General features: G+C 44.5%; 1 protein-coding gene across 1 annotated transcript in view; it reads left to right on the plus strand.

The window, feature by feature from the left end:
• Nucleotides 1-15,398, plus strand: part of LOC121537237 (cadherin EGF LAG seven-pass G-type receptor 3-like) — a 69,299-nt gene extending 53,901 nt beyond the window's left edge. Inside the window, exons 40-58 of the mRNA XM_045206916.1 lie at nt 212-466; nt 6,762-6,946; nt 7,241-7,380; nt 7,557-7,667; nt 7,917-8,065; nt 8,147-8,311; nt 8,454-8,606; nt 8,711-8,793; nt 8,973-9,120; nt 9,244-9,357; nt 11,278-11,355; nt 11,535-11,630; nt 11,754-11,860; nt 12,045-12,114; nt 12,212-12,301; nt 12,573-12,716; nt 12,833-12,887; nt 14,848-14,966; nt 15,112-15,398. Coding sequence (XP_045062851.1) covers nt 212-466; nt 6,762-6,946; nt 7,241-7,380; nt 7,557-7,667; nt 7,917-8,065; nt 8,147-8,311; nt 8,454-8,606; nt 8,711-8,793; nt 8,973-9,120; nt 9,244-9,357; nt 11,278-11,355; nt 11,535-11,630; nt 11,754-11,860; nt 12,045-12,114; nt 12,212-12,301; nt 12,573-12,716; nt 12,833-12,887; nt 14,848-14,966; nt 15,112-15,141 — 2,292 coding nt within the window. The 3' untranslated portion in view covers nt 15,142-15,398. The remainder of the gene's footprint in view (nt 1-211; nt 467-6,761; nt 6,947-7,240; nt 7,381-7,556; nt 7,668-7,916; nt 8,066-8,146; nt 8,312-8,453; nt 8,607-8,710; nt 8,794-8,972; nt 9,121-9,243; nt 9,358-11,277; nt 11,356-11,534; nt 11,631-11,753; nt 11,861-12,044; nt 12,115-12,211; nt 12,302-12,572; nt 12,717-12,832; nt 12,888-14,847; nt 14,967-15,111) is intronic.
• Nucleotides 15,399-16,962: the final 1,564 nt, after the last annotated feature.

A 16,962-nucleotide genomic window follows, 5' to 3' on the forward strand; every position in this document is an offset into this window, starting at 1 on the left:
TCCTAGGGAAGAAACAGTGTTCATTGTTTGAAGTAATTGTTGTTGTAATATAGCAAACAGACGTGGCAGTTTCACCAACTGTGGATTTCAGCTTTAAATCAGTCCATTTGAACATTTACTGCCTTATCTTTTCAACATGGTTTAAACTGAGAAGAATCTCTCCTCCTCCACAGTCAAGCCTACTATGACAACCCACCAGCGCCCCTCTCAGGCCACACGGAGGAAGCGCACCCAGCCGGCCCAGACCTCTGCCAACATCCCCCCTGACAACATGACCCCGTGGGGCGGGCTGTCCCTGTCCGAATCCTCCTTCACTAGCATCCCTCCGCCCCCACCCCCGCCCGCCCCTCTCCCCACAGCCCTGTCCCCCCAACTCCCCCGACACCTGTCAGGGGGTGTAGGTGTCCGGAGCCCTGCCCCCTCGCCCCCAGTCACAGCGCCCACGGAGGGGGGCAGGGCTGTGAGGGTGAGGCGCAGGGTGCTCCCCCAGCACAGGCTCCCCCGTGCCCCCCGCTTGCCCCCCCTCAGACCTGTCACCAACCTCAGCTTCTCTCGCAGCTTCACCTTCTCCTTCTTCGAGCTGCCGCTGCACCAGTCCCCCCACAGCCGCGCTGAACGCATCCGAGACCTCATGCTGCTGCTGAGACAGATCCACTACTGACTGACCACAACACACCATGACCTAGAACAGCAACTCAGGACTGACCACAGCATGACCATTACCTAGGACAATACTTGACCACTCACCAGGACAATGGTCCAGTTCTGGTTGCATCACAACCTCACCAAGGTCAAGCACTTGCACCGGTGGTCAGGTACTGTCCTTCTGAAATACGGGACAACTGTCCAGCACTGACCACCTTGATGGTACACCAAGGACCACACCAGGACCATGGTCATGTGCAGATCATCTGAACCATTTCTGATAAACTCTGTCCAGGGATACTGCTTTTAAAGCACATTTATTCTCAATGTTTGTATGTTATAGTGCCCAGTGATTACAGTACTAAACATTTGTGTGTGTGTGACGTGTGTTAAGAATGTTTTGTTATTGGCTGTCTGGATCTGGGGGTGGGGCTTTGAGACAGTATATTAAGGATTAAATAAGGTAATTTATTAGATTAAAACATATCAACAAAAAATCACAGATAAAAAAAGTAAATTTTCCCCCCAGACATGCTGAAACAAATAAAACTCAGAATTATTTGATGGTAGAGTTTTATGTAGTCTGGTATGCTAACCATAGTCTATCTAAATTCATGTTTGATACATTAGCTATAACGTGGCAAATGGTTCCATTGCAGGTTGGCAATCATTCTCTCCCAAGACATGGTAATATAAAGACCTGTATTTCTCTCTCAAAATCATAAGATTATAGCATTTCATTTAGTCATCATAACACTTTAAATGATATAAAGAAAGTTAATGTTTGATATAATGTGTCAATGTTTATAATGTAAGGTTGGCAAGAATTATCTCCTGAGACTGGGTAAAACATTTTAAAAAGTCTCTATTTGTCTCAGAATAATTTGTTTTAGTCACTATGTCACTTAGTGTGTGGTGCCGACGAAGATGATGGCCTCGCGACTAGCTCTTAGGAAACTTTGCAGTATTTTGTTTTTTTATGTATTATTTTTGACATTATTAGCCCAGAAAGTGTTTTGCATCATTACATACAGCCGGGAAAAACTATTGGATATCAGAGCGGCGGTAACTCACCAGCATTCCGACCAGGAATACGACTTTCCCGAAGCAGATCCTTTGTTTGCTCTCCCTAGGGCAACTGAACTGATTCCAACGGCTGACCCAAAACATCGCTGGTGGAGGAGAGGCACTCGGAGCGGCCTGCTGGTCCGACTTAGGAGGCACGCACACCACCCACCGCTTCCAAGTATTCTACTTGCTAATGTTCAATCTTTGGTTAACAAAGTCGACGAACTACGGGCAAGGATTTCTTTCCAGAGAGACATCAAGGCCTGTAACATACTCTGTTTCACGGAAACATGGCTCTCTTGGGATATTCTGTCGGAATCGGTCCAGCCAGATGGGTTCTCAGTTCATCGCGCAGACAGGAATAAATATCTATCCGGAAACCAGAAGGGCGGAGGTGTGTGTTTCATGATTAACGACTCATGGTGTAATTGTAGTAACATAGAGGAACTCGAGTCCTTCTGTTCACCCGACCTAGAATATCTCACAATCAAATGCCGACCGTATTATCTCCCAAGAGAATTATCTTCTGTTATAGTCACGGCTGTGTATATCCCCCCTCAAGCCGATACCACGACGGCCCTCAAAGAACTTCACTGGACCTTATGCAAACTGGAAACCACATATCCTGAAGCTGCATTTAGTTTAGCCGGGGATTTTAACAAAGCAAATTTGAGGACTAGGCTGCCGAAGCTCTATCAACATATCGACTGTTGTACTTGCGCTGCTAAAATCCTCGACCATTGCTATTCAAACTTCCGGGATGGTTATAAGGCCCTCCCCCGCCCTCCTTTCGGCAAATCTGACTACGACTCCTTTTTGCATCCCCCTTCCTATAGGCAGAAACTCAAAAAGGAAGTACCTGTGCTATTCAACGCTGGTCTGACCAATCGGAATCCACGCTTCAAGATTGTTTTGATCACGCGGACTGGGATATGTTCCGGGTAGCTTCCGAAAATAATTTAGACATATACACTGAAACAGTGACTGAGTTTATCAGGAAGTGTATAGGTGATGTTGTGCCCACTGTGACTATTAAAACCTACCCTAAACAGAAACCGTTGATAGACGGCAGCATTCGCGCAAATCTGAAAGCGCGAACCAGAAATTCAACCATGGCAAGGTGACTGGGAATATGGCAGAATACAAACAGTGTAGCTACTCACTCCGCAAGGCAATTAAACTGGCAAAACATCAGTATAGAGACAAAGTGGAGTTGCAATTCAACGGCTCAGACACGAGACGTATGTGGCAGGGTCTACAGACAATCACGGACTACAAAAAGAAAACCAGCCACGTCGCCGACACCGACGTCTCACTTCCAGACAAGCTAAACACCTTCTTCGCCCGCTTTGAGGATAAGACAGTGCCACTGACGAGGCCCACTACCAAGGACTGTGGCCTCTCCTTCTCCATGGCCGACGTGATTAAGACATTTAAGCATGTTAACCCCCGCAAGGCCGCGTCCTCTGGCTGGCTGGTGTGTTCATGGACATATTCAATCTCTCCCTTTCCCAGTCTGCTGTTCCCACATGCTTCAAGAGGGCCACCATTGTTCCTGTACCCAAGAAAGCAAAGGTAACTGAACTAAATGACTATCGCACCGTAGCACTCACCTCTGTCATCATGAAGTGCTTTGAGAGACTAGTCAAGGATCATATTACCTCTACCTTACCTGTCACCCTAGACCCACTTCAATTTGCTTACCACCCCAATAGATCCACAGATCCATAAAATTGCCATCACACTGCACACTGCCCTATCCCATCTGGACAAGAGGAATACCTATGTAAGAATGCTGTTCATTGACTATAGCTCAGCATTCAACACCATAGTACCCTCCAAGCTCATCATTAAGCTCGAGGCCCTGGGTCTAAACCCCGCCCTGTGCAACTGGGTCCTGGACTTCCTGACGGGCTGCCCCCAGGTGGTGAAGGTAGGAAACAACATCTCCACTTCGCTGATCCTCAACACTGGGGCCCCACAAGGGTGCGTGCTCAGCCCCCTCCTGTACTCCCTGTTCACCCATGACTGTGTGGCCAAGCACGCCTTCTACTCAATCATCAAGTTTGCAGACGACACAACAGTAGTAGGCTTGATTACCAACAATGACGAGACCGCATACAGGGAGGAGGTGAGGGCTCTGGGAGTGTGGTGCCAGGAAAATAACCTCTCACTCAACATCAACAAAACGAAGGAGATGATCGTGGACTTCAGGAAACAGCAGAGGGTGCACCCCCTATCCATATCGACGGGACCGCAGTGGAGAAGGTGGAAAGCTTCAAGTTCCTTGGCGTACACACCACTGACAAACTGAAATGGTCCACCCACGCAGACAGATTGGTGAAGAAGGCGCAACAGAGCCTCTTCAACCTCAGGAGGCTGAATAAATGTGTCTTATCACCTAAAACTCTCACAAACTTTTACAAATGCAAAAATGAGAGCATCCTGTCGGGCTGTATCACCGCCTGGTACGGCAACTGCACCGCCCACAACTGCAGGGCTCTCCAGAGGGTGGTGCGGTCTGTCGAACGCATTACCGGGGGAAAACTACCCTCCAAGACACATACAGCACCCAATGTCACAGGAAGACCAAAAAGATCATGAAGGACATCAACCACCCGAGCCACTGTCTGTTCACCCCGCTATCATCCAGAAGGCGAGGTCAGTACAGGTGCATCAAAGCTGGGACCGAGAGAATGAAAAACAGCTTCTATGTCAAGGCCATCAGACTGTTAAATAGCCATCACTAGCACATTAGAGGCTGCTGCTGCTTATTGAAATCACTGGCCACTTTAAGAAATGGAACACTAATTTTAATAATGTTTACATATCTTGCGCTACTCATCTCATATGTATATACTGCATTCTATTCTATAATATTCTTCTGTATCTTAGTCCATGCCGCTCTGTCATTGCTTGTCCATATATGTATATATTCTTAAATCCCATTCCTTACTTTTTTGTGTGTATTGGGTATATATTGTGAAATTGTTAGATATTACTGCACTGTCGGAGCTAGAAGCACAAGCATTTCGCTACACCCGCTATAACATCTGCTAAACACGTGTATGTGACAAATACAATTTGATTTGATTTGATTTATGTTCTACAGTGTGATGTGGCAAATGGTTATAATGGAAGGCTGGTTTGAGAACTAAGATAATTTATCCAAAGACCTTTATGCATGTCAGCACAGCAGAAGAATTAACCCACACCTACAAATAATCAAACACACCTGTCCTCACTCACTGTTAGAGATACCTGAGCTCACCTACACAGAGACGTGCACACTCATACTCACACCTAAAACCTAATCCACAGACACACACACACACACAGACATGCCCACCCTTGCTAACTGACATATGTGGGTATCTGATATCAGTGGACGGTGAGACTGATAGGAAGAGGCGTTGATGTTGTTCATTTGGACCTTGTCCTCAGGATGACAGTCTTATAACCCTGTGGTCTCTATGAGTCCATGGGCAGACACATCATGGTGGCATCAGGCTAGGGGCCAGGGATTCACAACATTTCTTTCCCATCAAAATGTTATTGTCATCGTTGTCTCAAGTTCCAGAGAAACCGCTGCAATATTTTAAACAAATGTCAGGGGATCAGACTTTTAATAGAGGATGATTTTGCTCTCTGTTTTTGAAAACCTGCCCCCTGAACATGTGAGTTGTTGGTACAGTAGGTATAATTATAATACTGTACCAACTCTACTACTTTGTGCCATAAGAGTTGAAATACAAGTTAAATCATATGATGTTAAACTTATGTCTACCTTTATCATGCTGATTGAAAGTTATACATTGGCATTGTTGACTACTCGATTCTGATTGGCTTGAAGGGAAGTCAATTTGATCCATTTTTATCACGTCCGTGAGACATGACATATTCCGTTCTCCATGGCTTTGCACTCCTTTTGTCATTCTAAAGCACATTGGAACAACAGATTCTGAATACAACTGAATCTAGTTCTCTTTTCCATTCTCCCACTGATAATGTTATTCAATTTGGAGCTGAGTTTATTTTATTATAAAGAGAGGCATCCGATAAATAACCAGACTTCCCTTACACATGTGACTCACAGTGTTTCATTTCCTCCGCATATCAAGTTCTTGGAACGGCCCGAAAAAGATCCAGGTCCCACTGTAGATAAGATCTTGTGGAAGTATTAAGTAATAATTCATGATATGAATGTAATCAGGGGCATTTCTACTCTAATCAGTATTTATTACCGGTTCCATTTATTAGTTCTGCTATAAATACAACATTTGGTTCCTCTCAAATATCTCATAACATATTTGAGTATTCGAGTAGTTTTGTGTTTCCCTGATTTCATATGTGTGTGGAATGTTTTCCTCAGGTCTCCACACTGGTGTTGGCTTTGAGGGATTGGTTCAGTCTAGTAGAGGCTGATGCCTTGTAATCCACCAACCATTATACTAGAAATAAATGAGTTTGTTAGATAGCTGAAGTCCTCCTGTGAACATGACAGTGTGGTGTTTAATCAACTGTAGATGGGCCAGGAGATCAAGGAGTTCGTTTGGGTTCTCCTTCCTGGGAAAGGCCCTACTTTTAAGCCATGGCTCTTTGGTTACATCCCAAATGGCACCCTATTCCCTATATAGTGCACTACTTAGGGTGCCATTCTGTCTGAATGCGAGCCATTATAAAAGAGGTGTTCAGCAGCATTTAATAGTTGAGGGGAGGGGAAGGGATTTCCCGCTGCTCTGAGTACAGTTCAAGGCTTCACTCCACCCTCCCCGGCACACGTGGTGTACGGTAAACACACTCACATGACACCAGCCTGCTCATTCTCTGGATATGGTTTTGTACAGGTTTTATCTTCACCTAGTATTTACTCTCCCACACACACACATTGTTTGGCTATTTTTCTATTTAATTACTATGCTATTATTTTGCACATTCACTCTAATTATATCTAAACTGGTTCACTGAACTATTCATACACAAAATAGAGAGAAATTAGCAAATGGAAAACTGGCAGCAGTCAGTGAATGCTGACCGTCCTTATATAGCAGTGCTGGAGAGTGTTCCTGCGCTGTGCCCTTGACTTCAAGATGGACAGTATTATTCTTAATCCTCTCCAGCCTGTCCTACCTGATCACACAGCCATGCTGGACGAAGCACAGTTGGATATACTGGGTCAGCGGTTGGGAAAGACGTCCCGGTCGGTTTGGGAGAGGGTGAAGGCAGAATGCTGGTGAGTGACAGTGGAGCCTTGTTTGCCCCAGCGCTGTATTCATGCTCTATATATTCATTGTGCCGTGAATGTTAACCCTACCCCCAGTAGTCTTGGGTGTCATGAGGGACATACTGTATATTATTATGAGGGACAGTATCACATTATTGGTGTTTCTTTTATATATTACATTTCCTTTTACATTAACAAATTTTTTATTTGGCCTACATATTCATGTGTGCCCACTTCAACAGAGAGGAATTAACCCTTTATGTCTACGATTTAACCCCAACTATGGTGTGTCTCCTCTCCCAGGTGTTCTGGTCCCAGGCTGAAGAGCTGTATGTTGTCATTGGTTCCTGTCCTCGCCTGGCTGCCTCGCTACTCCCTCAGAGAAAACGCCATCGGAGACCTGATTTCGGGCATCAGTGTGGGCATCATGCACCTACCTGGAGGTACCACTGACTACCTTGAGCTACTGATATGAATGAGATTGATATGCACATGGTATACCAACTTCCCATGTCTGCTTTAGCCCAGATGCTTAATTTGGAACTGTCATTTCACTGTCTGTGTTTCTCTCTTTCTCTTTCCCTCCCCCTCTCTCTATCAATCTCTCTCTCCCACAAAGGCATGTCTAATGCGTTGCTGGCTGGGGTGCCTCCTGTGTTTGGTCTCTACACCTCTTTCTATCCATTGGTCATCTACTTCATCTTTGGGACATCCAGACACATCTCAGTGGGTGAGTGTTAGCACTGACCTCTACGTCACTCTCATCACCTGAAGTGGTGTGCATATTCAACTTCCCTCATTGGCATTAGTTTTCTTTCAGCTAGTGCTGAAAGAGTGAAATGTTGGTAGAGTTCAGTTAACCTGAGCGAGAAAAGAGTGCAAGGCTTTGAATATAATATCTGTATGTTTCTATGCATGACTGACACACAGGTACTTTGAGTATAATATCTGTATGTTTCTATGCATTACTGACACACAGGTACTTTCGGCATTCTTTCTATCATGATTGGCACTGTGACGGGTAGCGTGGAGTTGCTTAGCAACAGTGTTGAGGAGCAGGACGGCGACAGAGAGATGGCCAGAGTGTGTGTGGCAGTACAACTTACCTTCCTTTGTGGCCTTATACAGGTGAACACACACACACACACACACACACACACACACGTCTTAGGATGACAGGCTATATATGTTACTTATCCCCATCTACAGATAGTGTTGTTCTTGTTGAGAGGAGGGGATGTGTGTCACTGGCTGTCTCAGCCCCTGGTGAGCGGCTATACCACGGCAGCAGCCCTCCATATCACCATCCACCAGCTGCCTCTACTCGTTGGCATCTCATCCGACAGACACAGCGGTTTCCTGGCTGTAGGCTGGGTGAGCTTTGTTTGTGAGTGTGTGTGTGTGTGTGTGTGTATGTGCGTGTATGTGTCTGTGTGCATGTATAGGAGACAGAGAGAGTGCGAGAAAGTGTGTGTGTGTGTCCCTGTCTTCATTCCTGTACCCCGGTGTGTGTCAGACGCTGGTTGATGTGCTGTCTAGAGTGACTAACGCAACGCCTGGGACGCTGGTCGTCTCCGCCGTCTCCATGGGGATCCTGGTGGGAGGCAAGATGCTGAATAGACTCTTCAAGACCAAGCTACCCATGCCCATTCCATGGGAGCTGGTGCTGGTGAGACACACATATACACACACACACACACACACACACACACACAGTCAGAGTTGAGTCAGAATTGCATAAAGGTATTTCTGTCCTCTTCATTTTATCCTCAGATAATGCTGGCCACCTTCCTGTCAGTGCAGTTGGAGTTGTCAGGACAACATAGTGTCCAGGTTGTAGGACACATACCCACTGGGTCAGTCCTACTGTCTCTCTTCATCTGTTTGTGCCATGTAGAGAAAACAAGACTGAAAATGAATTTACTTGTGACATAAAACCTTATTATTACAGTGTTATGTTCACAGGCTACATGAGATGGATACAAAAATATGATGAAACTACCAGTATGTCCCCTCTATCTCTCTGTGGCTTCAGCCTGTCCTCCCCAGCCCTCCCCTCTCTAGCCCAGGTCAAGGAGCTGTTTGGTCCGGCTCTGTCCCTGGCTGTGGTGGGCTTTGGCTTTACCTCCTCCATGGGCAGAATATTTGCCCACAAACATGGTTACGCCATGGACAGCAACCAGGTAACAGAGAAATGAGCTCTGAAATTGTCTCATAATGAACTCATTATCCTCACACCACTGTTTGGAGGACCAGTTTCTCTCTCCCGCTATTTCACTGCTATAATTGGTCTCTCCCTGCTGTAGGACCTGTTGGCGATAGGCCTCTGCAACACAATTGGAGGGATGTTCCAGTGTTTCGCCGTCAGCTGCTCTTTGTCACGCAGTACGGTCCAAGAGAGTGTTGGGGTGAAAACTCAGGTAGCGTTTTATTTTTTATAGCTGGAATTCCTAGCAGTGAAACTGCCACGTCTTTTTGGTATATTACAATAACAAAGAAGTTACTTCAAACAATGAACATTTTTTTTCCCTCTGACATTGCATGTGCGATAGAACACCAGATGTACTGCGATTTTTCTTTCTACCGCGCTGGCGGACGCTCCTCTCCTCCATTTCCTCAACAAAACAAAAATAATAACAAATGCACTGGGGTTTCAGCTTTAAAGCTGCAATATGTAACTTTTTGGGCGACCCAACAAATTTCACATAGAAATGTGAGTTATAGATACACTACATGACCAAACGTATGTGGACACCTGCTCGTTGAACATCTCATTCCAAAATCGTGGGCCTTAATATGGAATTGGTCCCCCCCTTTGCTGCTGTAACAGCCTCCACTCTTCTGGGTAGGCTTTCCACTAGATGTTGGAACATTGCTGTGGGGACTTGCTTCCATTCAGCCACAAGAGCATTAGTGAGGTTGGGCACTGATGTTGGGCGATTAGGCCTGGCTCGCAGTCGGCGTTCCAATTCATCCCAAAGGTTTTTGATGGGGTTGAGGTCAGGGCTCTGTGCAGGCCAGTCAAGTTCTTCCACACCGATCTCGACAAAGCATTTTTGTATGGACCTCGCTTCGTGCACTGGGGCATTGTCATGCTGAAACAGGAAAAGGCCTTCCCCAAACTGTTGCCACAAAGTTGGAAGCACAGAATAATCTAGAATGTCATTGTATGCTGTAGCCATAACATTTATCTTCACTGGAAATAAGGGGCCTACCCCAAACCATGAAAAACAGCCCCAGACCATTATTCCTCCTCCACCAAACTTTACAGTTGGCACTATGCATTTGGGCAGGTAGCGTTTTCCTGGCATCCGCCAAACCCAGAATCATCCGTCGGACTGCCAGATGGTGAAGCGGGATTCATCACTCCAGAGAACGCTTTTCCACTGCTCCAGAGTCCAATGGTAGCGAGCTTTACACCACTCCAGCCGACGCTTGGCATTGCGCATGGTGATTTTGGGCTTGTGTGACCTACCACTTCGCGGCTGAGCCTTTGTTGCCCCTAGACATTTCCTCTTCACAATAAAAGCCCTTACAGTTGACCGGGGCAGCTCTAGCAGAACAGAAATTTGACGAACTGACTTGTTGGAAAGGTGGCATCCTATGACGGTGCCACGTTGAAAGTCACTGAGCTCTTCAGTAAAGCCATTCTACTGCCAATGTTTGTCTATGGAGATTGCATGGCGGTGTGCTCGATTTTATACACATGTCAGCAACGGGTGTGGCTGAAATAGCCAAATCCACTAATTAGAAGAGGTGTCCACAAACTTTTGTTTATATAGTGTATGTCATTCTCATTGAAAGCAATGCGCTATTTCTATGCTTCCCGTTTTTATGTTTAGTTTTTTGCATCTTTTACTTTTGATTTCGTACACCAGCTTCAAACAGCTGAAATTACAAAGTGTTTTGGTTATGGAAAATATATTTCACAGCAGTTTAGATGTTACAATGATTCTCTACACTATACTTGCTTGTTTTGTCACATAAACTGAAATTAGGCAAAGTATTAGAATTTTAGCAACCAGGAAATGGTGGAGAGATTTCCGCATATACACATCAGGTGAATGGAATTGTTTTTTGTGATAGACACACTATAGTATTGAAATGAGAGGGATACATACTGTAGTATTACATGTGAGAGGGACACAGAATTTAAAGTCTGGCTCTGGAATTGAACTCTGGTCTCCTTTGGGGAATATGTAGTCCATAGTTGTCTGTGTGCTAGACCAAACTCCGGCACAGGTAAAGACTTAATCTCACATCTTCCCTCTCTTATATGTATCTCCCTCTGTTTCGCTCTCGCTTTTCTAATCTCTCCCCCTCGCTCCCTCTCTCCACAGGCGGCTGGGCTTCTCTCTGCTCTGATGATGCTCACCATCTTGCTGAAGATTGGACATCTCTTTGAGCAGCTGCCAATAGTACTCAAGTCATTTATAACACCTTCTACAATCCCTTCTCTAACACTGAAATCAGATGTTTTGTCTGTGTTTGCGTTCATTTGTTTGTTTTTGTGTCCATATGCTTCTGTATCATTCCCTGCCTTTGTGTTTGTAAGTGTTTATAGGTGTTGCTCTGTCTCTATGTGTGTCTGTTACAGGCAGTGTTAGCAGTGGTCATTGTGGTAAATCTGCAAGGGATTCTGGGTCAGTTTCGGGAAGTCCCAGTGCTCTGGGCATCTGACCGCTTGGACCTGGTATTATTCAACAACAACCTCCATATAACATCCATCATCCATCCCATATGCCATCACTGATCACCCCATAAAGGCCTCTAATCCAGGGACTTTCCTATGTCTCTCTCCCCTCTCTCCCTACAGCTGGTGTGGTTGGCCACCCTGATATCCACCCTGCTTTTCAACCTGGATCTGGGCCTGGCTGCTGCTCTGGCCCTCTCTCTGATCACTGTCATCTACAGGACTCAACTGTGAGTGTGTCGTTCATGCGTTAGGTTGGGTGCATGTTATGGGATTCGCACAACACCTATGGTAATTGTTCATGTCTTTTCTTTCTCATTCTTTCTTTTGTATTGACTCATTACTCGCTCTGTCTGTTTATGTCTCTCTCTCTCTTTCACTCTCTCTCTCTCTCTATCTATCTCTCTCTCTCAGCTCCCACAGTGCAATGCTGGGTCATATTCCTGGGACTGACTGCTACAGGGACCTACATCTCTATGCTGAGGTAACCTCTATGATAGCCACCTTTTCACCTGAACTAACTAACCAGTCCCAGCTGTGCTGCTGATGAACAACACCCTGGCCTGCTCTGTGTTTTACAGGCCAGGCCGATTCCTGGAGTAACTGTATTCTCTTGCTCCAACCCTCTGTACTTTGCAAATGCTGAGCTGTTCTTCAGCTCTCTCAGAAAGGTAGGTAGGCTACATGCTACGAGACATAAACTACAACTTAACAGAGACAATATAACATAAACTACAACTCAACCCAGACAATATAACATAAACTACAACTCAACCCAGACAATATAACATAAACTACAACTCAACCCAGAACCACCACATTCCACTGTTTGTTTCTGCACAGTTGTGCATTCCTTCACGTACATACTGTAGGTTGACAGCTGTAATTCATGCAATGTGAAAGTCTATGAACATTAGCAAGTGTGTGTTTTTGTGAATACAGTCGGTGCAGCGTGTTCAACTGGAGAATGCAGCCCTCATTGAGATCCAGCCCTTACCTCAAATGTCAGGAGCAAGGCGCAGTATGGTGCTAGAGTTTAGCTCAGTCATCTTCATGGACTCTGTGTCAATCAAAGCACTATGTAAGGTGAGCCCAAACAGTCATTTCCTGAAACGAATAACAGAGAGCGTGAGATAGGGAAAGGGAACAAGGGATATTCCATACTGTGCTGTGTAACACACTGTGTTTTTCCATTGTGGCAGCTTGTGGAGGAATTGGAGGAGCAGGGGGTCAATGTGTTTCTGGCTGCTTGCCAAGGTAAATTCCCCTCAAACAACCTGTTACTGCCATAACAACCTCACTTACTTATAAAACTCCCTGGTCTACCCTCAAAACAGTGATTGATGTACTGTAACATATATATATATATATATACAGTGGGGGAAAAAAGTATTTAGTCAGCCACCAATTGTGCATGTTCTCCCACTTAAAAAGATGAGAGAGGCCTGTAATTTTCATCATAGGTACACGTCAACTATGACAGACAAATTGAGGAAAAAAAATCCAGAAAATCACATTGTAGGATTTGTAATGAATTTATTTGCAAATTATGGTGGAAAATAAGTATTTGGTCACCTACAAACAAGCAAGATTTCTGGCTCTCACAGACCTGTAACTTCTTCTTTAAGAGGCTCCTCTGTCCTCCACTCGTTACCTGTATTAATGGCACCTGTTTGAACTTGTTATCAGTATAAAAGACACCTGTCCACAACCTCAAACAGTCACACTCCAAACTCCACTATGGCCAAGACCAAAGAGCTGTCAAAGGACACCAGAAACAAAATTGTAGACCTGCACCAGGCTGGGAAGACTGAATCTGCAATAGGTAAGCAGCTTGGTTTGAAGAAATCAACTGTGGGAGCAATTATTAGGAAACGGAAGACATACAAGACCACTGATAATCTCCCTCGATCTGGAGCTCCACGCAAGATCTCACCCCGTGGGGTCAAAATGATCACAAGAACGGTGAGCAAAAATCCCAGAACCACACGGGGGGACCTAGTGAATGACCTGCAGAGAGCTGGGACCAAAGTAACAAAGCCTACCATCAGTAACACACTACGCCGCCAGGGACTCAAATCCTGCAGTGCCAGACGTGTCCCCCTGTTTAAGCCAGTACATGTCCAGGCCCGTCTGAAGTTTGCTAGAGTGCATTTGGATGATCCAGAAGAGGATTGGGAGAATGTCATATGGTGAGATGAAACCAAAATAGAACTTTTTGGTAAAAACTCAACTCGTCGTGTTTGGAGGACAAAGAATGCTGAGTTGCATCCAAAGAACACCATACCTACTGTGAAGCATGGGGGTGGAAACATCATGCTTTGGGGCTGTTTTTCTGCAAAGGGACCAGGACGACTGATCCGTGTAAAGGAAAGAATGAATGGGGCCATGTATCGTGAGATTTTGAGTGAAAACCTCCTTCCATCAGCAATGGCATTGAAGATGAAACGTGGCTGGGTCTTTCAGCATGACAATGATCCCAAACACACCGCCCGGGCAACGAAGGAGTGGCTTCGTAAGAAGCATTTCAAGGTCCTGGAGTGGCCTAGCCAGTCTCCAGATCTCAACCCCATAGAAAATCTTTGGAGGGAGTTGAAAGTCCATGTTGCCCAGCGACAGCCCCAAAACATCACTGCTCTAGAGGAATGGGCCAAAATACCAGCAATAGTGTGTGAAAACCTTGTGAAGACTTACAGAAAACGTTTGACCTGTGTCATTGCCAACAAAGGGTATATAACAAAGTATTGAGAAACTTTTGTTATTGACCAAATACTTATTTTCCACCATAATTTGCAAATAAATTCATTAAAAATCCTACAATGTGATTTTCTGGAGAAAAAAAATCTCATTTTGTCTGTCATAGTTGACGTGTACCTATGATGAAAATTACAGGCTTCTCTCATCTTTTTAAGTGGGAGAACTTGCACAATTGGTGGCTGACTAAATACTTTTTTCCCCCACTGATATATATATATATATATATATATATATATATATATATATATATTTCATATTGTAAAATTCTGCACAATTCTTATACCTCTCAGGACATTGATAGTACTGTTTTTGGTGTAAGACGTAATGGCAGCTACAGTTGCTTTAGAAATCAGTTTCAGATTGTAGGGTAATGTGCATCTCAGTTTCAGATTGTAGGGTAATGTGCATGTCAGTTTCAGATTGTAGGGTAATGTGCTTGTGTGTTACCTGTGTACTGTAGACAGGCTGGTGAGTCAGCTGCAGGCCCAGGGCTTCATCCCAAACACTCTGCCCAGGTCCTGCCTCTTCCCCTCAGTGCACCACGCTGTCCAACACTGCCAGATATCTCCTCCCTTGGCTGTGAGTATGTTAACTTTTTCTGTATGCATTGCTAGTGGCATTGCTACCTAGTGTCCTATATCTACCAATTTGTCTGTTGGAATTAGTCTGCTTGCTTGTGATTGTTTTCTACCTCTGCATTGATGTTGTTCTTCTGCTCCCATAGGACCACAACACAGAGCTGAGTGAGTGTTGATGTGCAGCATGCAGCTCATGGAGTGGATGGGAAAATGCCACTGTGGAATTCCTACCTCAATCAGAATATACAGTAGACTGAACTCCCAGCTCAAGCTGGCGTTGCGATAGGACTATGAAAATGCTTTCCTTTGAGCTCAATCTCTAATGCTGTAGTTCAAAGTCTTCTTTTGAGCTATGAAAAGAGAGCAGCAGTACTGTACTACTACTGTACTGCTACTGTACTACTACTGTGTTTCTACTGTACTACTACTGTACTGCTACTGTACTGCTACTGTACTACTACTGTACTGCTACTGTACTGCTACTGTACTACTACTGTGTTGCTACTGTACTACTACTGTACTTCTACTGTACTGCTACTGTACTACTACTGTACTGCTACTGTACTACTACTGTACTACTACTGTGTTTCTACTGTACTACTACTGTACTGCTACTGTACTACTACTGTGTTTCTACTGTACTACTACTGTACTGCTACTGTACTGCTACTGTACTACTACTGTACTGCTACTGTACTGCTACTGTACTACTACTGTACTACTACTGTACTGCTACTGTACTACTACTGTACTTCTACTGTACTGCTACTGTACTGCTACTGTACTACTACTGTACTGCTACTGTACTGCTACTGTACTACTACTGTACTGCTACTGTACTACTACTGTACTACTACTGTACTGCTACTGTCTACTACTGTACTACTACTGTACTGCTACTGTACTACTACTGTACTGCTACTGTACTGCTACTGTACTACTACTGTACTGCTACTGTACTGCTACTGTACTACTACTGTACTGCTACTGTACTGCTACTGTACTACTACTGTACTGCTACTGTACTACTACTGTACTGCTGGCATTGCCTGGGTGGGTTTGTGCTACACAGAGATAAATAATGACTGACTGACTCGCCCTCTTGTGACAATGTCATTCAGAAGGGTACAAATGAAATGTCATTCAGGAGGGTACATTTTGATGTTTTTCTCAACCTTGCTCAGTGAAAGGTTGTACAGTATATGTACAGTATAATGACTTCAATCCACATGCTGATAGCCTACTACGGTTAAGTTGTGAACTATGAGACCATACTGTCACATCATTCATTCTGCTGTGTGTTTTAGAAGAAATGGAAACAGAAGCTGTTTCTATAAAAGCTTTATTGGAGCAATATGGCATCGTGTGTTCAATTCTTTGTTGCATACAGAATGGTTTATTCTTTTTCATTATAACCAAACTGTATCATCATTGTGTTTTACCATTTAAAATCTTTGTAAGCTTACTCTGTCTGCAGCTCCACTAAAACATGGATTTAATTGGAATGATTGACAGGTGCAACACCCCTGTTTGATTACTTATCATTAGTTGGGTGGACAACACCTCAATTAAACTCTATGTCAACCCTTGAATACTGAAGAAAGTAATACTGTTTCAACATATATCATCAAGCTTCAGATGGAAATTAAAATACTATTAAACATGAATAAATGTTAAATATCCACTGCACATCAGAAGGGGGGGAAGAGTACAAGAGTACAGCGCATAGTTGAACTTAACTTCAAATGGAGGGACTGAAGAGCTGCCTACACTGTATATAATAAGTCTAGCAGAGATCATAAAGAAAGAGGCGGTTTATATAAGGGGCTCTGCAAGAGGCGTGAACTGGAGGGCAAAGTTCAAAGGTCACCCAGGGCTGCTGGGTATTTCCTTTGACCCCTATAAAAAAAACCTGTTTCAATGGAAGTTTGGTTCAAAACATTCGAATGACCAACAAACTCCAACACAACAGGTTCATTATTTATCCCTCACGGTCC

This window comes from Coregonus clupeaformis, chromosome 24 (genome assembly GCF_020615455.1).
Source record: "Coregonus clupeaformis isolate EN_2021a chromosome 24, ASM2061545v1, whole genome shotgun sequence".
NCBI classification, from domain to species: Eukaryota; Metazoa; Chordata; class Actinopteri; order Salmoniformes; family Salmonidae; genus Coregonus; species Coregonus clupeaformis.